Raw genomic sequence first — 25,411 nt, forward strand, 5'->3', positions numbered from 1 at the left:
AACTAGGAAAGATCAAGTTTGATATTACAGATATTTCTATAATGAAAAACACATAAAACCCTTAAAAAACCAAGCCACCTCTCAAATCCTTCCTCTTACATCACAAGGAAGGAAAAGTACAACTGTTTTGGAAAAAAAAATCCTCAGGTCAGCTGTTGCAAACAAAAAGATTGGTTACATTCTTTCTGTCTGGGAAATGAAGCAGAATGCCAGACAGGAAAGGAGAAAAACGACAAATAACCACTTCCGTTCATGAAAATAAGTTGTTAAATAACAAACAATCAAAATAATATTTTCTGCATCTACAATGCCTTCCATCCTCCAGCATACACATATGTACAAGCACCACTGATTGACAGCCAACACTAGGATGAATGGAAATTACCTGGTAGGAAACTACACTATAGAAAACATGGACAAAGCCTTTGCTCCTAGGGCCAGATTTTCAAAGATACTTGGGCAGTGAAAGATGCAGAGAAGGTGCCTAGTGGGATTTTCAGAAAAGACCCAAATCAGGCAAGGCGCTTCATTTACATGGATTTAAATGAGCGTTAGGTGCCTCGTCTGCTTAGGTGCTCCTATAAATCTCATTCAGCACCTGTTGGCATGTTTAGGTGCTTAAATATCTTAGGAAAACTGGTCCTTAGTAATATGGGATCTTGAATGTCCATGCTGGGCAGCAGGCCTCTCCCTCTTCCCTCCCTTATACAAGTTAGAATTAACAGAGACTAAAATGCAACCAGCAAAGTAGTTTCTAACACTGTCACTTTAAAGAGCTATAGTCAAGCATGAATGAGATCACAGAACAGGTCAGAGTGCCTCTGTAAATCAGTAATCCATTCTCACTTCTCTGTACTTCTTTCATCTTTATGTGCATACCTAAATTATTCTTCATTTCTTATACACCGCAGTTTGTTACAAAAATCTGTAACAGTGAACAGTTTAAAAAAAAATACCCTGCAGCATGTTGGATTCACTCTAATTCTGGCACTCCCTTTGATCATACAGCCCAACTGACAAATTTATCGGACATTATATTTACTTATAACAAGGACATAACAAAGTGACTGTCTTAATAAAGAACAGATTTTGAAGCACTCTTCGAGTTTTACAGTGTTCTATCAGGAAGCTAATTTAAAAAAAAAATTTTCAATGTCCCAGCTGTCTGAGAAATTAAGGACTGAGCATGTACTGCCATCTGGTGGTGGTTTCTCCTGTTTGCAAATAATTAATAGGTTTCCTAAGAAAAGGGATCTAGACCAGTGGTCTCCAATCTTTTTTTTTTTTTTTTTTTTAAACACAAGATCACTTGTTGAATTTCAGTCAATTCAGCATCTTCCTCAAACCAAAATACCTTGCCCTGCCCCACCCCTTCTTTGAATCCCCTCGCTGCTCGTTCGGTGAGGATGGAGTACAGGGACAGAGGAGAGGAACACCCTGGTGGTGTCTGCGCTCCTCTCCTCTACCTCCCCCACTTTGCACAGCATGCAGGAAGCTCCCAGGGGCAGGTCCAAGACAGAGGGCAGGGGCAGAAGGCAGAGTAGGGGATGAGGGGGGAGAAGCAGCTGAATTACCAAAACTTAATAGCCTCCTGGCCAAACCAGTCAGGATCATCTGTCAGAGGCTTCAGGATCTACCCATAGATCCCTATCTCCTGATTGGTGAGTGGCCACTGATCTATAGTGTCATGCTCAAACAAAGCGATTCATCTCAAGTTATTTGCTTCATTGTTTCTTGTGAGATAAGGGCCTTTGCAGAATTCACTACTCATCATTATGGCAAATCCCAAGGAGACATGGCATCCTTGTTGATTGTGCACCACCTGGATTAATCTCCAATGAGGTCTCCAACCAGTGCTCTGTTTGGCTATTTAGCTGATGTCCAGCCCAGGCAACCTCACTGTGTCATTGAAACTTTTGTTACCCACAGGATTGCGGGTCTTGTAGCGGCATTCCTTAGTGCACAGGCTTTGGAATTTGTGGATCTTCAATTGTAGTATGTCAATACCAAGAAAGCAGCCAAAACCCAACGAGGGCTGATTGGGGTGGTTGCTTCAAATATCCTTGTTTTTTATCTTGTCCTGTCATTTAATATGGAGCAGCTGACAAAGACAGTAAGAATCAGAAACGTCAACCCAGTCTTCTCCAGACCTTCTCAATGCCCATGTTTCATTTCCATGCAATCTAGTTGGCATAACTGTGGTTCTGTGCCTCTGTATTTTGTGGCAAGCTTCACGTCACAATGTCCACATATGCCTAAGTCTCCATTATTAATTGCATCCACTTAACAGACATATAAGCATATCTACCATTACCCCAGTATCCAAAGGCTGATACTTACATGGTGCCTTAAGGAGTGGGTAAAGGGGGAATGTGGCAGGCAAAAACCAGCCTCTCCTTTGGCATCTTGTGGTTAAAGATCCCTGACAAATTCAAACTCCCCTCATCAAAAACTGAATAAGAAGCCAAAGCCAATGCACTTTGCATGCCCTTATTATATGAGAATTGCTTTAATGGACTGGGTCGTCTGGTATCCTGTTTCCAAAATGACCAGCAGTAGGTGCTTCAGAAGAAGGTGCAAGAAAACCTTTTACTGATTAACCTGCATTTGGGAATCATTTCTTCATTATTCCAGGAAATTAATCTTTGCTTATGTCCTAAAGCATGAGGACTAATATCCCTTACATTTTTATCCTAGCTAATATTTACGGTGGTAGATCTCACTCATACAAATATCTAGCTCTTTTCCTAATCCTATTACATTTCCCGGTACTTTGTAGCAGTGGATTTCATGGGCTAATTAAGTGTTGTTGGACTCTGGGAACATATCTTCTATCAGCTTTAATTTTAAGTTGAATTGGCCTAAAAACTCTGCCCTGGTACAAATCTACTTACTTAAAATCAAATACACCAAGATTCTTTGACCCTGACCATCCACATAATAACCATTTGTTTGGTTATTTATTGTATAATATGGTTTACTGAAGCTTTTTTTTTTTTTTTTTAACTGAGACATAATATGAACCAGAATAAGTTTTAATAGATGTAGTAAAGCAGTTCTAAAATTATTTTCAAGAGAAAAAAGAACTTTTATCAACTTCTCTCAAACATCTTTGACACAATCTTCCATATAGACATTGAGAAGTAGTGAATGGGGGGGGGGGGTGGAATTACCTGGTAAATAAAATATAATTCATATAACTTGTAGTGACTTCTGAAGTAAGGGATGCTCACAAGTAGTGTAGAACAGTTGTGAAATTGAAAGAGATACACCAAACAAGCCCCAAAACCCAAACCTTAGACACTGCCAAAACCCACACTTCTCTTTGGACAAGGGCTGAACCTGACCTTTTCAAGAAATGTATGCACATGAAAGTTGAACCATGACCCCTCAAAACTGAGCATGTTCTGTGGAATTTGGTACTTCTAGTGAACAATTCCTCCAGCTGGACTAGGGATATTAAATATTGGTTAATTGAATAGTTGATTAACTTCATGAGTTCTTATCTGTTACTCCACTATTCTATAGTCCTCAGGGTGTGGCCAGCAGCCAGTGCACTCCGGCCCCACACCAAAGATATAGAGGCAGCAGCGTGGGGTTGCAGCAGCCTCTGTCCAGGGGGTGAGTGAGCTCCTAGACCTAGCACTAGCCAAAACTGAGCCAGGCTGCCTGCCCACCTGGCTCTTAATAAACTTTAAATGCAGAGCTGCAGCAGGGATAGGTCCTGGACCCTGTGCAAGCCAGGACTGAGCTGGGCTGTCAGCCAGCCTGGTAAAAAAATTTACTAGCAGGGGAGGGGAGCAGAACGCACGTTGTCTATAGCATTAACCGATAAGCTTTTGGTGGTGATTAACCGATTATACTATTACATCCCTAAGCTAGACTGTGGCTCATAACAGAACTCTAACTCTTGGATTGTTCTAATCCAAGGCTCATATCCTGACACTCTGAGAAGCCTATGAAAAATTCCACTGAAGTCATTAAAATTTCACATGGGCACATAGGTCTTCACTGGTGTATCGGATGGCAGGATCCAAGCCTAAGTCTGTACTGCATGAGAAATAACAGGCCAGGTTCATTGCTGGTGCACTTCCACTGATGGAAGGAAATATTCTGGTGTGCCTAAGAGCAGGATTTGGCTCTGGATACTTAAATTACTTTGTCACAAGGATGCTGGAAACACAAGAAAAGCATGGGAAGGTATAAGAGTGTTGGACTTCAACATGAAAACAGCAATATCAATGAAGGGATAATAAATTGTATTTATGGGACACTCAGACTTTACAGCATCCAAGTACATAAAGTATCTCAAACAATAAAAAACTGCCCAAGAAGATCAAAAAGGTAACATCCCAATAATCAGATCTAAAACATCGTAAGATATGCCTCAATAACCCACCAAACCAATCACAAAACACACACCTCTTCTAGGAGGAACAGAGGTATCATATATGCTATTTATAGGTACAAATTTTAAGCAATCTTTTGTGGCCAATATCAAGGCTTCAATCCTATGGTCTTCATACAAAACTCCTACTGAAGTCAATGGGATTTTTGCATGAGTGAAGACCCCAGTCATATGAATTTAATACCCGATGAGTCCTCTACCCCCATAAGCATGGGCTTAAGTCCCACTGACATCAAAGATACTCACAGACTTAAAGGCCTTGCTCAGTCAGTTGTCATGGCACTGGACAGGGAGTCCAGAGATCTGGATTCAGCTCCTAGCTCTACTACTGACCTTTATGCAGGTCGTTTCTCCTCTGTTCCCCTTCTAGCCCTTTGTCCTGTCTCTTTACACTATACGCTCTTCAGTGTATGGGCTGTCTCTTACTACAAGTTTGTACACCAAGCACAGTGGAGGCCTGATTACAGCTGAGGCCTCTAGGTGCTACTAGAACAGAATTAAAACAATAATCTGACAACAGCACCCTGCATTTGCAGGGGAAAGGTTAATGATCTAGCAGGTTGTTCCTATTTCCAATTGCTAAGATCCTATAAAATTCAAAGTTGCCAATTTAACTCCTTCATCTTAACTCAATCAGACTATAGCAACAGCAGAGTAAGAGGGACCGCTACTGCCAGAACTGGCAATGGCTCCAAAAGTCCCACCCTATTTGACAAAATAAAAGAATTATCATGGACTGTGCTAACAAATTCCATACTGTCTTGTGATTTTTGTCTGTCACCGTTGTATTCTGGTTGCCTATCCAGAGGTCTCTGAACAAACTAGGATTTGAAATTCCTACATGTACTTTTCTTTGTTTTAGTGCAGTGACGCATGAATCCCACTGGAGAACTTAAATATGAAAAGATAATATTAACCCTGAATTGCTTGCTTTTATGGCTCGGTGCATTTAAAGTCCTCAAATACCAAATGTTGGTACATTTTCCAATAAAGATTTCCCAGTTTTATAATCACATAAGTAGTGGCCCACACACGCGCCAAGGGAGTATAAGAGGTGTGTGTTTTAGCTTAGCACAATCAATCAGCTGCCATCCAGTTCAAAGAGACTTTTATCCTGGTGATTAGAACACTGAAAAGGTTAGCTTTGGTCATGAGAAAGACACAGCTGCTTGGGACCCAACCCGCAGCATCTGAAATGCTGTTCCTGGAGCTGGCAGCTCCAAGCCAGCAGAGACAAATTCAGGAGCATTTTACACTGGATACACTGAAAGAACTAAAAAAAGTGGGAAATACATTGATGTTTTGCAGCACCACAATTTTTCACTCAATCCTACAAATCATCAGGAGGCAGAGAAGGGTGTCAAGATGTCCTGATATTATCAGGCCTATCCTGATATTAGCAGTCTACAATATAGGCAACCTATTCCCTCTTATCTGACTTTTGCCATCTAGTCACCTGGTGGGAAGGTGGATGGGGAGGGGGATTTAAAAACAACTTGCAGAATCTTTGCTGGGTCCAGTGTTAGAAAAGAACATTTGAATCTAATGACTCTATGAGAACAGAAAAAACTGCATAGTGCTAGAATTAAGGGTGCAGGGAAGTGGTGCTGCAGCATCCCCTAGCCTGAAGTGGTTTCCATTATATACAGAGTTTACATTTGGTTCACTGTTTCTCAGCACCCCAGTACACAAATTGTTCCAGAACCCCTGAAAAATTGTGAGCTGGCTCTTAACAGATATACATTTGCCTAGAGACACTGACTTCAGAGGACAATTTGGGTCAGTTCTTTGGGGATGAAATCCTGCTTCGACTGAAGTCAAAGGCAAAATTCCCCTTGACATCAGTGGACTCAGAAACTCGCACTTACAGTTTTCCAGCAGGGAATTTAGATAAGGGCTGCTTTCTGATGTCACTGTTTGGGGAGTGTTTATGCCTGAGGGAGCAGAGTTCCAAACACTGATCACTTGGGAGCCATCTCCACTCACCTTCTAAGGCAGAGCCCTTCCAGGGATGTACTATGCGGACGTACTGAAAGATGCACCAAGTAAACACCTGCTATGAAATACAATTTACAGTAGCTCAACTGTGACAGAACGTGTACCATTACACGGGGAGGGAAGTCTAGTTATTCATGAATTTCTGTTCCGTTTGCATTTATTATTCCACACCAGATATCTTAAACAAAAACAAGTGATGCCCATGTGAGACATGGTTAATAAATCACACCATGAGTAATCTCACTCCACTGCAGGAATGCAGACAAGTGCTCAGTAAGCCTTGCTCAACTGATCTAAAGTCACCTCACACACATTAGATGTCTGCCTCTTTATAAATCTTTAGCATGGCTGGCTGGCTGAGGTGCCCTGCCTGACATGTGAACTGTACAGAAAATGGTTCACAAGCTTTTATGACAGCTTTCCCTTTAAACATCTCCACCAGCATGTTTTCCACACTTCAGAGATGCAGTAATTAATTGCATCTCTCAAGGCGCAGCACATAACCATTGTTCAACCTGAACTCTTTCCCAGCTTTATTGCACTGTGCCTATGCTGCTCTCCATATTGAAAACCTCCTTGCCAGTTATTTCCTCAGGAAACCTGGTGCAGAGGTTTAAAGATTCTAAACTACGATTCCGCACACATGGCAGCACACCCCTACTGACCTGCAGATTTAGGATGCCCTTGTTAAAACCTTTGTTCAGATGAAGTCTGACTTGGATGAAAGCAGAGCCAGCCAGTACTCCTCAAGGTGAACTTGGAAATCGCCCACTTCAGACCTCCCCCTCCCTAAAGGGCAATGAAGAGAGATCTTTTCCTCTACTCTAGTCTTGTCTATTTAGCCTGCAAGCTCTTTACGGTAGGTCTGTCTCTTGTAACGTGCATAGCACCTGGCACAACAGGGCTCTGATCTCAGTTAGGGGCACTAGCCACTACTATAACAGAATTAAAACACACAGAATAGAGCCAGCTGGTTTTAGACAAACTGGGAGCACACCACAGCAATGCAGTGAAGTGAGGCTGGCCAGCGAACTATAAAGGGATTGTCACAGTTCCAGTGTTAACTGCACCTTTGACCTCCCTCCTGGCTTTCCTTGGGGGCACCTGCATAAGGTTTCGGAATTTCAGAATTCACCTCTGTTCGGCAGACACACACGCATACTTTTGCACTTCATTGTGATTTCCTCACCGGTCATACTGGGGCCCAACACCTTTGAGTTATCCTCTCTTCAGGGGGTTACAACTGTGCATACCAGTTACCAAGTAGCTTTCACAAAGCATTACATGTTTATTATTTCAGGCAAAAGCAGTATGGAGAACACTTGAAAAAGCATTCCGATTCTGGTGCGAAAAGCTTGCCAGGTCACCCTTCGGTCTTATGAGGCCTTTGTAAGCCAAAGCTCTCCCAACCTTTCTGTAAAGATTGCCGCCCCCCCGCTCATTCAGAGAGAGAGGATCCTGTCAGTGTGCTGAATCAAAAGAAAGCCCCATGTTGATTTAACTCAGCCTTTTTATACCAAAAGCCCCTTCTTTATCGGCAGGTTGCAAGAAGGCCTAGTTTGAACAAGTTCCAGTTAGCCAACTAAGGGGTACCACGCCAAAGGCGTTTGAAGTTTCAGCAACTAGCGGTAAACATCATTGCACAAAGGATAAGGGAAGGCTCGAAATAGCACGGTATATCAAAATTTGGTGCTGTGTAGATACGCCAAATTTCAAAATAAGCTATTTAGAAATAGATTTGAGATAAGAGTCACAAATTGTGTACCTTACTTCAAGTTTAGGGTGCTGTGGAGATGCGCCCCCTATTATTGGGACAGGAGTAATAAAGCTTTGTTATTCTTCTGTGAATCCAGGGCAACAGAACTGCACTTGGCATTTCCCAAATGAGGGACTTGCCCTCAACTAAACAGCACTCACTAGGCAGAGGACATGAGTTCCAAAGCCCACTGAGTAGAGAGAGGATGGGGAACAGGTAGGGGGGGAAGCTATGCTTAAGTGCTTTAGACACCGTTTGACCTGTCCTCGCTCCACTGTGAAATAAGAAAGCTAATTTGGACTCAGTTGAGAGTCTTGTGATGTGCTACAGAGCTGAAATCACTAAAGCCTAAGTATTAGACCTGCTATGGGACAGTGTCTCTGGTGAAAGAGACTACACAACATACAGCAGCAGTGACGTTCCCCCCCCCCCCCCCCAGTGACAACTGAAGTCACTGAGAGCTAAAAAATCACTGAGAGCTGTGTTAAAGTGAGAGGCCTGAAGACATTTCAGTGAGCTGGCAGAGAGGGCCAGAGCACAGCTCTGCAGAAAAGTGCAGGGGCCAACTGGTCGGGTGGCTGGCCACGACGGGCTGCAAGTGAGGGCCAAGCAGCAGAGCGAGTAATGTGCCTCCTTTCCACCCAGGGTGGGAGGTGAACTCTGCAGATGGCACTTTGAATCCTGAGTTTACACTGACCAAGGACAGCAATTGTGAGTGGGGTGCAGGGAAGGGATGGGCATGTTAAAGGGACTTTTGGGTTGCTGGACTGAAGACCCTAAGGGGAAAAGGACACTACCCAACCTATTTGAGTATGTGTCTTTTGCTCATGGTTTATGTTTAAGAACTCTGCTTGTGGTATTTTCCCAAATTAATGCAGTTACTTCCCTCCTCGTGTTAAAAGCTTTTGCTACTCTCAGACTATGTGCTTGCAAGACAGGAAGTATTGGCTCTTAGAAGCACCCACAATGTGGTGTGTAATTGTCCCAGGTCACTGGGTGGGGACTTCAGCTGCTTTTGTGCTGTACTGTTTAAAAGGAACCCCTAGCTCCTGAACCTATCCCAATTGCTGCCAACTCTGACTGGCAGAATGATTGTATTCAATCAAACTATGGCAATTCACATCAGAAGGATATGCACTGGTGCAACTAGGGACAAAATCTGATCCAACAGTGAATGGGACAATTGAAAAGAAAAAGACAGAAGTTGTCCTAGATCTACTTATGTTTGTCCTGTAATATAAAAAAAAAAACACTCCAACAGCTATGAATTAGAAGAATGTACAGCACAGTGTTGTCTGGTGCGAGGGAATCACACCCAGTTTTGTTACATGGTACCTCTTCTTATTTAGATGCTGTTTTTACCTCTGCAGCTAAGTAGTTTCCAGTTGCTAGATGTTTAAATCTGAACAGGCTATTCCATTGTCCTGCCCCTCCACGGCACGGATCATGATGTACAACCTATATACAGAAATACAGATTATCAGTCATACCAATCAACCATGCGAATCACACACAGATAAAACAGTGCATTCAGAGACACTGCTGTCTTCATTACACTAAAATACTAATTCTACTATAGTGAACGTTGTCAATATTTTGCACAATATGAATTCCATGATAATAAAATATTTTATACAGTGTGAAATTCTGTGCTTAACCTAAATCTGCCATAGATCATATGTAGACAAGCCAAATTTCAGAAAAGCCTCTTCCAACAAAACTATCGGAAAAAGGTACACAAGTTGTGGAGCATAATTTGTGTACCTTTATCCAATAAAAAGTGGCAGTGTAGACATAGCCTTGGTCTCTCATATCCTGGGACCAACATGACTACACCATCAATACAAACATTAAAAGTGTCACAGCCCTTTTTGCTAAGTATATATGATGACATCAGGATAATTATATTCTGACTGGCCAAATATTCCCACTGTCATTGGAACAGGCTAACGTATTCTTTTCTTTATGTCTTCAACTGTTTTGTAGTGTTACTTCCTGCGTTCCAGTTTGGTGGTGTCTTTTTCTAAGTAACAAGTCAAGTGGTACATAGATATACAGGGCCCACTCCTGCAGTTCCCTATCCAGGCAAAAATGTAGGTTTGCCCAACTAAGAAGCCTTTTGTTTTCAAAATGTCTAGCAGTTTGGGATCCATGGATAGGGAGGAAGTAAAGGTTCTAAGATCCATCAACTGGTCCATTTTCTTCTTATGAGAACAAAACCTGCTAATCTTCTAAGATACACTATTCCCGTTCAGCAAAGCACATGTCTAATTTTAAGAACATTCTCTGTAGAAGAGAAATGAACTCAATTAGTTTGCTAAATTGGCGCTCTGATCTATTGCCATATACCTTTGTAGCAAATACATGTCTCACCTGAGATTCTATGTATGCCTATCTTGGACCAGATTTATGCTAGGTTTCAATTTGGCCCTTTGCTTCTATGCAACTATATAAAGCAAGAGAACATCCTCTCCCCTCACAATTGTAGTAATAAAGCATCTCTTAAGCATTCATCCTACACAAACTGCTTCATACAAATATTGTTTACTGGGAGGTATATGGTGATACCAAATGATCAGGCATGATGCATAATGATGCATTTTTACTCAGTGCTGCATTTGCATCCTAAAATATTTATAATGGGCAAAAAATACCTCTATTTCCCATAGTGCTTTAGAACTTGTTGCAGAAGTGGCTGACTGGCGCAATGTTGTGCGAAGGAAGATATGTTGCTTCTTCTCATATTCATCACAGGTCAGAAACTTCTCTTGCTCTGCGTGGAACAGTCTAACAACGTCCCCCTAAAGAAACAGAGGAAGGAAGTAGAAGACAAAGCAAGTGGAAACTCTGAGCAAGAGTCTAAGGCTCTAAGCCATATGAATCCAACAGAGTCCACATGATTTTCACTGGTGTACATGGGACCTATCACTTTATTTTCTATTGCTGGGAACTCATGCAAAACAGAGAAAGCATCACGGTTTACAGGACAGACAGGCTAGGAGTTTAAAGTCTGTTCTTAAATAAACCCTGTGAAAGGTTAACGAAAATAAAATCTGCTTTGAAAGCATGACACTGAAAAGATGACGACAGTCAACGTTGGGATGACTTAAGTTTAAGGAATTTTTCAACTGGTTTTCTATTTTGGAATAAGCATAGTTAGTGCTTGATGAAAATGAGCAGCTGACAGCACGCTCTAGAAGTGTGCATAAGGCATAATATAGCCAAGGGTTGTGCAAGCTTCCCCTCCACACAGTTCTGACAATGTACCTCACCGTGGAGAGCAATACCTAGTTATTCCTGTCCTAGGCTTTTTCTAACAGATTCCTAAAAATACCAAACTGAGCGTTGGTGCTGTGATGATAGAGAGTCAGGTTCACTTATGAGCCAAACCATAAGACCTCAACCCAATCCTCATTTACCTTAAGATCTCAGATGCTTTTGACCCTACTTGTCAGATCCTTCCTTCTTGATCTGTCATCCTTTGCTTTTGCGACTCGATCCTCTCACTTCACCTTTTGCTTATCAAAGGTCTCTTTCCAGAAAGCCTTCTCCTTCTCCCCTATCACTTCCTGGTGCTGAAGGGCAGACTCGGTCCTCTTCTCCTCTCCCCACTTTTTCTTAAGAGGATCTCATTGGCTCACCTGGCTTCAATTGCCATCTTTATGCTCCATTCCTGACCTGTCCTCCACTCATCCCAGCATCTCTCTCTCTCCTCAATGTTTCCTCCTAACTGTCTTACCATCCATTGGAATGAAATCTGACTAAAGCTGAACTTCGGGTCCATTCTCCACTGTCTTATCTTTTGGGTGGTCACTTACACCTCTGCTAGATGGGTCTGAAATACTAAACATTCTGATTTGGCATCATGTCAAGTTTCCTGGGAACAAGCATAAGTTACAGCATAAGTTTCCAGGGCAGGGGAGGATCAGAACCTTAGTCTCTGTCCCCCAAACTTTACACACTCCCTGAGTTTTCTCTGTCCTCCCTGCTGCTCGGTGTTATCTTTGGCTCCTTCCTCTCTCTTGCCCCACACACTGAAGCTGGATTCAAGTCACACTACTCCTTCCTCCATCTCCTCAACATTTTAAAGCTCCCACCTTCTCCCTCTCCCCATCCAACTTCAGGTTTTATTTCAGCCTCACCACTAAAGCATCCTCCTCTCTGCTTTCCCTGGCATCTGCATTTACCTTCACCTCTCTAGACCAATGTCCTTGCCTGCAGTAACCCCCCGCACTCCGAATCCCTCCAGTGGTTTCCCCCTTTTCCTCTGCATCAGACTCAAGCTTCTTACCCACACTTCACAAGTTAACCCCCCCTCCTTCTCTGTTCCTGTCTGTTAGCACACGGCTCCTGCACACTGCCCCGTCTGCTCTACTAACAATGCCAGTCCCCACCACCTGTTTCTTCCACAGGCACCTTCCTGCTGTCTTCCATCTCACCCCTAAGTATGCAACACCCTCCCCAAACTGCCGTTTAAAGCACCCGGCCTGTCTTCCTCCACTTTCCTCCTCAAAACCCATTGCTACCATGAAATTGCCAGGTGATACCAGCTAGTGAAGGAGCACCGGAGGACTGCGTGTAATTTTAAATAAATGAACAAGTGCAGCAGAGCCCTTGAGTTGTGCACATGATTCATTTTTACAGCAGCAGCATCTAATTGCTGGTGCTCGCACCCTCCAACTGCTTGTTATACTTCTTATAGTTTTAGCCAAGATGCAGAAAGAGAGTGTAAGTTGTTCAAGGCAGAGACTTCCTCATATGTTTGTACCACATCTTGCCCTGCAGCAAGCCAGTTTCTTCCTTTGCATTATTATACATGGACTGGTATAGAGCACTGGAGAAGTATTCTTGGTAATGCAAGATAGCTCTGGCTGTTCCAGTAAGATGGTTTTCTATTTCTACTTCTTTGTAATATTTCCCCTAGATGCAATTAACCTCATCATGGTTACACATCCTGAAATTCAGTACAGACAAGATAACAAATAGGTGACTCATACTTACTCCTTTAAGAACGTCTTCTCGGTAGCAACTGTATTTCATGAATAAAGTTATTTTCCAGCTTGTGTTGCAATTAACAGCATTTACCTGTCAAAAATATATACATATCTATAGGTTGAGGATTTGCTGGTTCGTTTAATGCTGATTTAGTCTTTAATACACAAAAGGGTACAGTAAGATCTTTTTGTTCTTGGTAATGGGGTTCCCATCTCATACAGTTACACTGATAAATAAGGATGGGTGACAATGATAAGGATGGATCTAGAGTGGGCCAAATGTTTAACTAGTTTAGTGCTTTCTAATGGGAGACCCTAAAGGCCTGAGCCTGAGAGAAGCTGAATGACTATCTGAGTGACTATTGCAAGAGAATCAGGTACTCAACTCCCAGGAAGCTGTCAGGGCCTTGTAGAATCAGGCCTGAAATAAATACATTTTGTTTTGCCTTTAGGTTGCCAAGTAACTGGGCCATTCTCTCATGGGCAGTAGCAGCAGAGGTAGAGATGATGTATGCTGCTGACTGGAACCGAGGATACCACCTATGCAGAGAGCATGCACATTCTGAACTGCCAGCTACTCCTCCTCTGCTCAACTCACCTCTTTGCAGCCTGGATTATCTAGAAGCTCTATATTGCTGGCATGGAGAGGCTGTCCTGCGTTGACTGGCATCAGCACCACTTTGTCTCCCACAACTATCTGAACGCCAGAAATAAACGACAATTTAGTCGCAGGTAATCAGCCACGAAGCAACGCTACACGTAGGGCTCAGCTCAGCAGATGCTCTTGGACCTTCACGTAGCCAACGACCTCCAAGGACAATTCAGAAACCACAGAATTAAGTCCCAGCCAGAGCAAGCACAGCTCTCAAGTGAGCAGTACAACTTCAAAACTGCACCCCAACAAGTCTCAGTGACCTTGCTACTAGATCCAGGCAGGATATGTTGGTGAAAAAGGTGGTCCTATGGCCCTATCAATTCCAGGTCTGTAAAAACAAACCAATCCAGATAAAAACTGAATTAAGTGCCCTTCGTTCCCTTGCACTGCCAGCCAAGTGGTAGGTAAAATTTGAAAGAAAAAAAAAAAAGTCCAGAGTTTGTGAAAAGGATCCCTCTGCAGTTCTTGCTAATAGTCTCCATCCTTTTGTCTTTGATTTCCCAAAAGCCTTAGAGGCTTCAGGCCAGATTTGTATTTGTTTGTTTTATCAAGTTCAAATCAGCCTAGATGGGAGACTGAAGCCCAATGTGTGAATCCCCATGTTTGGACTGGTCTGAGTTAGAACAGCTTAAGGAGGGCTCTATTTTACTCCAGCTGGCTTTGCTCTCTAAGGCTATGTCTAGACTACATTCCTCTTTCGAAAGAGGAATGTAAATGAAGCAAATCGAAAGTGCAAATGAAGCACAGATTTAAATACCCCACACTTCATTTGCGTATTCACATCTCAGCACTTTTTTAAAAGTGAAAGTGCAGTCTAGATGCAGTTCTTTCAGGGGGAAAAAAAACCTTTTTTGAAAGAACCCATACTCCTCATTTTTTCAGGAGTACGGGTTCTTTCAAAAAAGGGTTTTTTTTTTTCTAAAACTGCATCGAGACTGAGCTTTCACTTTCAAAAAAAGTGCTTGGATGCAAATGAAGCACGGGATATTTAAATCCACACTTCGTTTGCACTTTCGATTTGCCTCATTTACATTCCTCTTTCAACAGAGGAATGTAGTTTAGACGTGCCCTAAAAGATCACATACCATCTGTGAATCAAAGTGCAAGCATGCTCTGCCCCCTTTCCTGAAATGCACCTATACAATGGGTGATGGATGCCACAGGTGCCTGTCATGCCAACTGAAAGATCCCTCCCTACTGGAGAAATTGCCAGCCAGCCAGCTATAGCCAGATTCCAGCTCTTGTGCACTGCCTGAGCTGCACGAGAAGGACAGTTCTGGAGAAAACAACATGTCACATGGTCTCTCCACCTAGAAAATAACAACAGATTCATGTGACAAGAATTCAGCTCACACCTAACAAAGGGAATATCTTAATATCTAATAAGAATAACAGTATTAGCCCTGCTCCAGCTTTGGTGTTGATGCTCTGATTTAGTTACGATGTTCACAGCAAGTCTAGAAGCACACAGACAGAGGAAAACAAGGAAGTGACTTCTAAAAACTGTGCTCCATGTCATGAGAAATGCTGTGAGAGCCATGCTTTTTTGGAACACAAACACAAAGTTGATTTCTGCATTTGCTAACAATGCAATTAATAAACACATTGGGTCAAATTCATCCCGCGTGTTGAAATCAATGCCAATGAAGTTGGCACATTAAGAGTTAAATCAATTCTGGTACGAAAATAAGGTTTCATCATGCTCAGAATACATGTCAAAATCCCAACAGATCCAAAACCAGGAAGTTTATTAAGGGACTCCAACACAATGATGAAAATGTGTCTGTAAGGTGCATTACTTATGCAATACATTCCTGCATGCCATGCTTCACACAGACTTTACTTACAGCCATGTAAGAAGTTAAGATCAGACAATTCATTAACCAAAATAAACCATCAGTCTTGTATCCTGCAGAATTGAATCAGGACTTCAAAATCCATTGAAAGTACAGCTAGATTATAACAATAACAAAAATTACTGAGAACACATAACCAAGCATCCCATTTTAAAAAAGGAATTATCCAATGAGAGTTAAAATCTAAGACTGTACCTGGGGGATGGGGGGCAGAAGTAAGGAATACAACACAGCAGTGTGGATCCAGACACAGATCTGGGAAGGAACTCTGACTCCTACAGACATCTGAACCGGTTTAATTTTATTTCTCGCTCTCACTTTGTGGAAGTAATTAATTAATACGTCTCTGGTCTAGGAACTTTCACTTTCCAACCCAACTAGATATTTTCTAAGGTATGATGCAATTTACCATTAAATCAATGAGAATCTATCCATTGACTTTAGTGAGAGCCTAACCATAACCCTAAAATCTCTGGGCCACATCACAGGGTGCAAACGCTACGGAAAGCTAATTTAACAGGGCATCTGGCAATTCCTCTTGCAAAGAGCAACCACCAAGGCCACACAACCATCTTCTACTCAATCCCCTAGTATAGTGGCAGAAGCCATGGCCAGAACACACTGTACTCTGGCAATCCAGGGCCAGAAAAATGGCCCCTAGGAAGCCCTTGTGACTGGTAATTTAGAGCAACCCTGAAGTCCAATATGAATTTGGAGTAACTTCATCTACTGCAGTGTTTCTTAAACTTTTTAAGACAGATGAACACCAAATAATGTTTTTATAAGGAACACCAAGGATTTTTTTTTTTTGAGGGGGGGGAAAAAAATTCAAGGGAGGAAAAGGGTCGGGGAAAAGTTATTAAGCAAAAAAAAAATCACCCGCCCTTGCCCCTTTAAGGGTGGCCATTTTGAATTCTGTTCTCCACGGCACACCCCTGACTGTCTCGCGGCACACCAGTGTACCACGGAGCAGTTTAAGAAACACTGATCTACTGAGATACTTCTATGATTACATTACACAGCAGGTTTAGGCTACTATTCTGCAGGCTGCTGAGTAGCTCCTATGAGTGGCTGACTAAATTCATCTCCCGTGGCATATCAAAATACCAGATACAAAGCAAGTTTAATGCTCACTTCAATTGGAACAGTTTCTGGCCTTCCCAACCAAATCTTCTATGGAAATCAAATGGAGATTTATTTGATGGAGGACTGAAGAATTGGGACAAAATTACTATCAGTTGCTAGAACGTCTAACTGGATATTAATACTTAATCCGGACTCGACTGCTAGAATATATTAGGTAATATTGTTCAATCACTGTGACAAATGTCTATTGAAGTTCTCCAAAGAAGGCAGTGTAAGATCAAATTTAAAAAAATCTTTTTATTAATATTTTTAAAAGACAAATCTCACAATGGTAAGCCGTGAGGATAATGTTTACTTATGCTAACTGAATTTACATTGAAATGCAAGGAGGGTGTAGGATTTTAGGCTTCATATTAGCAAAAGTTAAGTTTTGTTAGTGAGTGAAGAAGAACTATAAATAGAAGGGACTCGAGGCATAATCTTGGGTCATGCACTAAATATGTTTTTGTTTTATCTGGTTTCTGCAAGTATTTTAAGGGAAAAGGTGGATGTTCTATAATACCGATAACTGCAGAAATGTGCACTGATGCAAATGATAATTAGAATGTTTGATATTAATAGCCAATAAAGTAGAAGATATTTCAGTTCTGGGGTGTGGATAGTTAAATATGGCAGTTGAAGAAACATTAAATCCATCTTTTTACCACATTAAAATTTACTATAAACAGGGTAGCTCCCAATTTATGGAGAGTTCCACACACGTTCATACAGAGCTTAAAAGACGGATCCAATACCCATTCTTGGGAATGTGAGAATAAAGTTAAATTGTTAGTCCATAAATTCATTAGTGCCCGCTTGCTTTAGTTTTATCGTATAATAAAATATGGATTTTATCCTTACTGTGTCTCTCAAAATTCCTAAACTGAATTTAAATGCATTAAATGTGACCCATGAGACAAATCCCATTCATTCTAACAACTCCCTCCAGCATACTTGATAAACACTTTCCTCCAGTGCATTTTCATAAGAAGCCATTGCATTTTCTTTGGTGAGCTCATAAGACAGTGCTACTGCACATGGCTACTGCAGGGGAGAGATTTGCTGAGCACTTCACAACTGACAAGTCTGCCTAGGAGTCCCAGGTCCGGTCTGCAAAATAAAGCTGCCAGACCTAGAAATTTGCCAGTTCGGATCCATTGCTTACAGGACCTAGTGGATGTGAAACCATGATTTAAAGACTGAGTTTCAAGCTTAGGGCACAGTTCTTTTATCCCTCCCATCATGATCTCTTCTTACATTCTATCTTGAGCTAATATGCAAGACTCACCTGAACTAAATAGGAAACATACCAGTTAGAGATGGAAAAGACCCACCAGATTAACAAATCTAATCCCCTCTCAGAGTTGGGCATAGTATTCCTGAGAGGATATGAAGAGTTCAGTGCATGGAAAAAGCGCAGCATATTCGCCAGAGACCTGCTCTATGGACCTGACAACACAATTTTCCCCTTTTTGCTGAATGTTCTTGCTTTTTGTGAATTGATTTCAGAATCCAAGAGCTCTTTTCCTACATCCTGCCCCTCAAATGTACAATGATACGGGTTCACAGGTGTTGTAAATCAGTGTAGCACTACTGATGTCATCATTATTACACCCATTTCCACCAGCTGACCCTCTTTCCACTGTGCAACACCAGTGTAGAATCAAACCCTGGATGTTATCTTCTCTCTGTAATTTGAGGAAGCATTATATATTTATGTACTATATATTCGGCAAAGACATTGTTTAGAAATAACTGTGCTTTTTGAGTCCTGATTTATGACAATAACTAAGAAATTCTTCCTCATGCCTCCCTTTGCTTTCACAATAAGCAACTTTGTTGAGAGTCAGTATTTTCACCTACATTGTCACCTTCACTCCTCAGCTTCCAAAACGGTTGGATGTAAAACCAGGACCCCTCATTCCCTGCAGCATCCAGAGACACCCGCATAGCATTCTTCTCCAAGAGAGCTGGTAACCTCTTATTGACAGTGAGATATTTGTTGCTTTTTATGTGCAGCAGCTGTCAATAAAACCAAAAGTTAGGATCCTTCCGACTTTCTGTCAGGGGGTTATTTAAAAGCTTTTGGCAATTTTTCATGGACTAATAAATGAAGGCAAAAATCAAACCTGAAAAGAGACCAAAGGGAATAAATCAAGCAAACAGTTACTGCACAAGAGCCTACTGGCATCAAAAGAAAATAGTGTAGTGATCAGACACCACATAGACACCAGGCTCCTTCTGGGCAGTGCAAACCAAGACCAATGAGAAATAAAGTCATCACCCTCCCCTTGCAAACCTAAATGCCTCACAATGCCTTGCTGCTGTAGCTCCCAACTGGGGCCGCTCACCAGCAGCCTACCAGCATACAGGCCGCATGTTGGACATTGTGTGCTAGACAACCCTGCTTCAGAAGTTCTAATCTCAGCAGCCTCCAACCCCCATCAGCTTTGGTTACAACCAGCAAGGGGACTCCAAACACATTGCCGAGGCCATATTTATTTCACCAAACCACATACTCTGCAATGACCAGCTCTCTACTGGACAGGTCAGAGAAATAATATAGTTCATTTGTTCTTCTAAAAACACATCAAGGTTTATTAACTTAACTGATGTGAACACACACTTCCCTTCAAACATGGCACGGAGTTGGTTTGTAATACAATAAAACAAATGTATTAACATTAAGATATAGGTTAAATCGGGGTGGGCAAACTATCTGGCCCGAGACATGCACCTCCATATGGAAATTACATGGTGGGCCATGAATGCTCATGAAATTGGGAGTTGGGATGTGGGAGCTGAGTGAAGGCCCCAGCGAGGGATTAGGAGTATGGGGTGCAGAAGGGTGCTCTATGCTGAGAAGAAGGGGTTTGCAGGATGGGAGGAAGATCAGGGCTGGTGCTGGGAATGAGGCACGAAAAGGGGCCTCAGGAATCCAGGCTGCAGGCAGTGCTTACCGCAAGTAGCTCCCGCAAGCAACAGCATGTCCCCCCTCCCGGCTTCTATATTAAGGTCCTGCCCCATCAACATCTCCCACAGGCTGCAGTTCCCAGTCAGAGAGAGCTGCAGAGCTGGCATGGGGAGGGGCGGGGGGAAGGTAGCATGCTCAGAACACATGGCTGCATGGAGCCCCAGCATGCTCCTAGATGAAAGTTCTTTGCCTAAGCAGGTATCGTGCCTCTATGCAGTTCTAGAGACCTCATCCCCGCACAAACATGGTTGAAGGGCTTATCCTTCTCAGCTTGCAAGAGCTCTGGCTTCTTGTGTCTATCTAGTGATGGATGCCTAAAACAGCTTTCCGTCCTGTGTGCCCAGCCTGCTGTCCCCCCTGACTCCCAATCAGGAAGCTGGACCTACCTCATTCTTTTCTTCCATTCCTGTGGGCTTCCCCCAGTACATAAATGGGGCTGTCATTGTTTTGATCCTACCATGCGTAAATTTACATAGAAAACAGATAAACTGCTTTCCTCCGATCTTTCCTCCCCACATATACACACTTGACCACTTCTGTCTCGGCAGGAACTATTCGTCCCCTCCACACACTTGAAAACACAGTATCAATACCAATAATTCCTAGTACATTTTACAATTATATTAATTACCAATGTGTTACAGGCATTGAAGGGCTTACATGATACACAAATATTAAATCAGCCAATTCAATTGTTTATTATTTGAGTTTTAGAGTCTCCTCCCTCCCATCTTGATGGCTCAAATAATGTTTCTCCTCCCTGCTGGGGCGTAGCCAGGCGGTCTTTTTCCCCATTTGTTAGCTGGATAGCTGAGTTTATCTGATATGTAAATACAAATTAATGGTCTTTCAAAATACTTTAGAAATAACTGCCCAGTGGTGAAACCACAATCCTTTGTTTAGGGTGGGGTAACTCTTGTTGAGTGGAAAACACATTTTATTAATTATTTCAGTTTATGTCTATAACTTCGCATCAGTTGTGTGCGCCTGAATTACACAGTGACATGAACAACTGAGTTATGAGCTTTCCGATGACATGTTACACTACACGTCTTAGATCCAGTTTATAATCATGGTCAAGTAAGTTGAAACTCACAGCTTAATATCTGGGTGCCCCTTGCCCTCTTCCCTTGGACTGTTTTTAACGGCACTACCCTTTTAATGAGATTATTCATCTATAGGCCTGTTGGCTGTGTCTACATTGGCATCCCTTTCCGGAAAAGGGATGCTAATGTAGCACTTTGGAATAGGCAAATCCGCGGGGGATTTAAATATCCCCCGCGGCATTTGCATTAACATGGCTGCCGCTTTTTTCCGGCTTGGAGATAAGCCGGAGAAAAGCGCCAGTCTAGACGTGATTCTCCGGAAAATAAAGCCTTTCAAAGTAGGAATAAGAGATCCTCCGGAAAAGGCTTTATTTTCCGGAGAATCACGTCTAGACTGGTGCTTTTCTCCGGCTTATCTCCAAGCCGGAAAAAAGCGGCAGCCATGTTAATGCATATTTAAATCCCCCGCGGATTTGCTTATTCCAAAGTGCTACATTAGCATCCCTTTTCCGAAAGGGAGGCCAGTGTAGACACAGCCTTTATGTTAATAAAAGTTTTACTGAGCTTGGGAATATGACAAAAACATGACAGATAAGGAGGAAGAATGACTCCTGTGATATATGATGTTTTGCAACTTCATCTAAATCATGGATATGTATATTTACTTCCAAAACAACATCATACTGAAAAATACTACTCTGGCACATCATTAGAAAAAGAATACACAGTACTTCTGGTATTCTTTTAAAATGAAAGAAAAATACAGTATAATTGTTTTTACTACATTTTGTTTACCTGCTCAGTGACAGCCAGAATTGCAACATTCAGTTTCATATTCCCAATAACCCTTGAAATGAAACATCTGTTTCCCTTTCAGCTCTGAGAAAACGCACAAGCAGCTCAGTGGCTTACCTGTATGACATTGCTATATTTTACGATGTCACCCAACAACTTTCTGTTCTCGCATTCATTCTGCTTCTGTTCCAGTTCTGCTGCATGCTACAAAAGAATCAGTTACTTAAATAGGAAATCAATACCAGGGTTCAGCTATTGGAATGGCTAGGAAGCATAAGAAATAGTATCATATTAAAAATGTCTTCTTCAATGTACAGCTCTTACTACACTATTGATAAAAAAAACATTTAGCACCAGTCTCTTGCTGCTTCTGAATTCTGTGTACTACAAACATACAGCTACCAGAGGGTCATTCAGGGTTTATATTCCCCAAACTAAAAACAATTCACGATTTATGGATCATGGCCTAGCTGCATGCTATTTTAGAAGTTCAGTAAGAAGAAAAGTATTTCCTGGTGCTTTGTGTCATCCCAAATTTTGGGGAAAAAACAGTTCCACCCTCTCCTTTATTATTTAAAAAAAAGAAGATACATGGACATTCTAAACCAAAACACTTCTAGTTATCTCAGAGGTAACTTGCAGGAAAAAGAATTGCACAATGATTCCACTTTTATAGTACTTTCGTACAAGAATCTCAAATTTTAGAAATGTTTAGAGTACCGTGTCACTTAGTGAGTGATTTTATAGATGCCCCAACCTAGGGATATAAAAATGTGTTTAAAAAAGTAACAGTGTAACCTCCAAAAATCATAGTGTAAGCATAATACTGTAGAGTCCACAGCAAAGCCACCTCACCAGGAGCAGGGCCAACAAGGGCGGCTGGCTCCACTACTGGGAAGGCTTCACTGTGGCTCTGCAGCCAGTTCCCTGGCTCTGCAGCAGCCCCTTCCAGCCTTGCCCCTGGGGGAGCCTGCATGGAACCTGCGGATGGGGGGGCCATGCCCACTACTGACAGCGGCTGCTCTGGTGGGCCCTGTGGGACGAAAGCAGCCTCCTGCCTGCGGTGGGCATGAAGCTGCTCCAGCCCCTACCAATTAACCAGAACCAGTAAACTGCACCCAACCCTGCAATGAATGGCATGTGGGAAGGCTGCTGTACCTACACAGACACAGTCCCCACCCCCACCCCAATGACTTTACTGGGACTCTCTGCTCAGAGTTTAAAGTGATTTGCTCAAACAGTCTGTCAGTGGCCAAGGACTCTTCTCTCACATCCACTGTGTCTGATGCAAAGGAGGGGAGTGCATGGTGTTCAATAATGATGAGGTCCCAAAGAGCCCCCACTTAGACTGAATGCAATAAAAACAGCCTTGTTGGAGGTATTTCAGGCTGAAGGTGTGCAAAAAGGCTCTCCATGTCCCTTGCCAGACTCCTAGAATTCAGACCTGAAACGACCCACTAAATTAAAAAGAAAGCTCTTATTAAGTCAGATATTTGAAAAATGAACATTATGCCATAGGAATCACCTGTGCTTCACACACAGAGAGTCAAGAAACACTCCCTATCACAAAGAGCTGATAATCTAAGGCAGGGCAGACAGGTAACATGCCAGTCATGGAGGTTGGAGGAAGGAGTACATAAAGAGGTTTGCTATGGTGGTCTGATATTCAGCATGGCAATTCTTTAGACATTTGTTATGGTTATTTCATTATACTGTAATTCTACCACTGGACTACAGATTTAGGTAACATGGCTCTTACCTGTAGTTTCTTAAGCAAAGCTGCTTCTGTATGGTTTCCTTGTTTGGCTTGTTTGGCTTTCCAGTACTGCTTCTGTGCAGAATATCTGTTCATAGGACACACCTTGAAAAGGCAATCTGCAGAAAATTTGAAAAAAAATCCTATAAAAAGGGATGTTAAAAGATGCTTCCCTTATTTGTTTGGCTGGGGTTCTTCTGTTTTGTTTTTTCAGCAATGCCTAGATACCACAACGCTGAGTCGTAGATTAGATAGAAAACATTGGGACAGTAATGAAACCATAAATGTGGAGGAAATAGCTGAGTCAACCATAAATCTTTCAATAACTATTACTCTCCCACTTAGCACAGGCTCTCTGAATACCTAGTTTAGGGCTCTAAGCCATAAGCTTGCAAGTAGTATGTAAAACTGCATTTTTTTCACCCTTTAGTCTTCTTTGCTCTCACGTAGCCTTATACATGTATTGCCTGAAAGCATATGACTTCCGAAAGCCTGAGAATAAGTGTCCTACTTTTTGGCTTCAGAGATCTACTCCCCCTATTCTCTTGACAGTGGTAAAAAATAAATATTATGACCATTCAGACGCAAGGATTTTAGGAATTTTTAACACCATGTTCAGCTCCAGGTTTGCTTTCTCCCAAGGCTGGTTAACAAAAACAGTAACCAAGTTGTTCTCCAGTCTCATTTCTTAGCACCCAGTGGAAATGGAATGTTACATTGAAAAGTTGCAAATGGTCTCCACTCATTTCTCCAGAGTAGCAGGGTTGGTTACAGGGAGTTCTGCTACACTAGACAAAATGGAAAATGTACGCTTTGCACTACAATACCACTGTCACATAGATGACAAACTTTTTTTCCTTTTACTGACCTCAGCAATGACCTGTTCTACACAGCCTCTCTAACAATAGGATCTGAGTACGTTGGAACCTTTGCTGTATTTTTCCTCACAAGATCCCTGAGAGATAGATAACTATCCGGCATTAGCCCCATTTCACAGATGGGACGCTAAGGGAGAGAGGGAGTAAGTGAGTGGTCTGAGGTCATACAGAAAGTCTGTGGTGGAGCAGACAATTCAACTCTGACCTCTATAGACCCCAGTTAGTGGAATAGCACAGCCAACGTCACACAGCAGAATGTATTCTCTGATACATTATAGTACAGCTTCTAGGCCTCAATCAAGAAGAGATCGTCTTTATACTAGGTGCTATACAAACCCATAATAGGAGATATTTTTAGTAGGATGTACATCCTGTTTCATCACTGGAAGTGTGTAGGTGACATCCAAGAGTCAAATTCATAACTGATCTCTAAGCTCTACTACATATAGATGTGAATACCACTCTCGGTTTTACTACTGTGAGCTCAGTGTAGTCCACCACCAGGGGGAAACAAGAACAGAATCTGGTTCACTGTTCACATCTTCTCACACACTGTAAGTGAACAGTTAGCAAAACTGAGACACAGCAAGAAGTCCAAGGACAGCATGAACACAAGGGGGGAGGAGAGCATGGGTCAGGCAGAGCTCTGGGCCCTTTATAGCACTGCTGGAGCCCCCTGGAGGAGGTGCAACGTGGTCTGGGTGGCACTGAGGGCTGGCTGGGAGAGGCATGGTGTGGTAGAGGTGGTGCTGAGGGCTAGCTGCCCTTAATCTACCCCCTCTACCCAAGGCCCGCCCCTTCTGAGGGATGGGACCGAGCCCCCTACCCAACATTGCCCAAGGCCAGGTGACGTCTGTCACCAGTTCAGTAGGGAAGCAAAATATGTTCTTATTTATTTATATTTTTTAAAATATAGATACTTCTGTGATGTTTTGGGGCCCTGACAGTCACCACGTCACTCATCTACAGTACATCTCAACTGACACTATTTCTCCAATACATTTGCGGCCCACTTACGCACACCCTTCCATGCTGGATGCCTAGCTTGTAAGAGTGTTACATTGCTGACTAAGCCTGACTCTTTACTTTGAGTTCTAAAAGCACGCACGGCCACCTCTGAATATCCTGGGCTCAGTTCCTGATATACTGATCAGCATGGCAGCCATCATG

General features: G+C 42.4%; 1 protein-coding gene across 1 annotated transcript in view; it reads right to left on the reverse strand.

The window, feature by feature from the left end:
• Nucleotides 1-25,411, reverse strand: part of ITPR2 (inositol 1,4,5-trisphosphate receptor type 2) — a 324,515-nt gene that overhangs the window by 238,755 nt on the left and 60,349 nt on the right. The window contains exons 3-9 of the mRNA XM_075898795.2: nt 23,367-23,482; nt 21,725-21,811; nt 18,656-18,814; nt 13,755-13,853; nt 13,164-13,247; nt 10,817-10,963; nt 9,525-9,620 (exon numbers count right to left, since the gene is read on the reverse strand). Of these exons, the coding sequence (XP_075754910.2) occupies nt 9,525-9,620; nt 10,817-10,963; nt 13,164-13,247; nt 13,755-13,853; nt 18,656-18,814; nt 21,725-21,811; nt 23,367-23,482 (788 nt within the window). The remainder of the gene's footprint in view (nt 1-9,524; nt 9,621-10,816; nt 10,964-13,163; nt 13,248-13,754; nt 13,854-18,655; nt 18,815-21,724; nt 21,812-23,366; nt 23,483-25,411) is intronic.

The sequence above is a fragment of the Pelodiscus sinensis genome, chromosome 1 (assembly GCF_052426305.1).
Source record: "Pelodiscus sinensis isolate ZL-2025 chromosome 1, ASM5242630v1, whole genome shotgun sequence".
NCBI classification, from domain to species: domain Eukaryota; kingdom Metazoa; phylum Chordata; order Testudines; family Trionychidae; genus Pelodiscus; species Pelodiscus sinensis.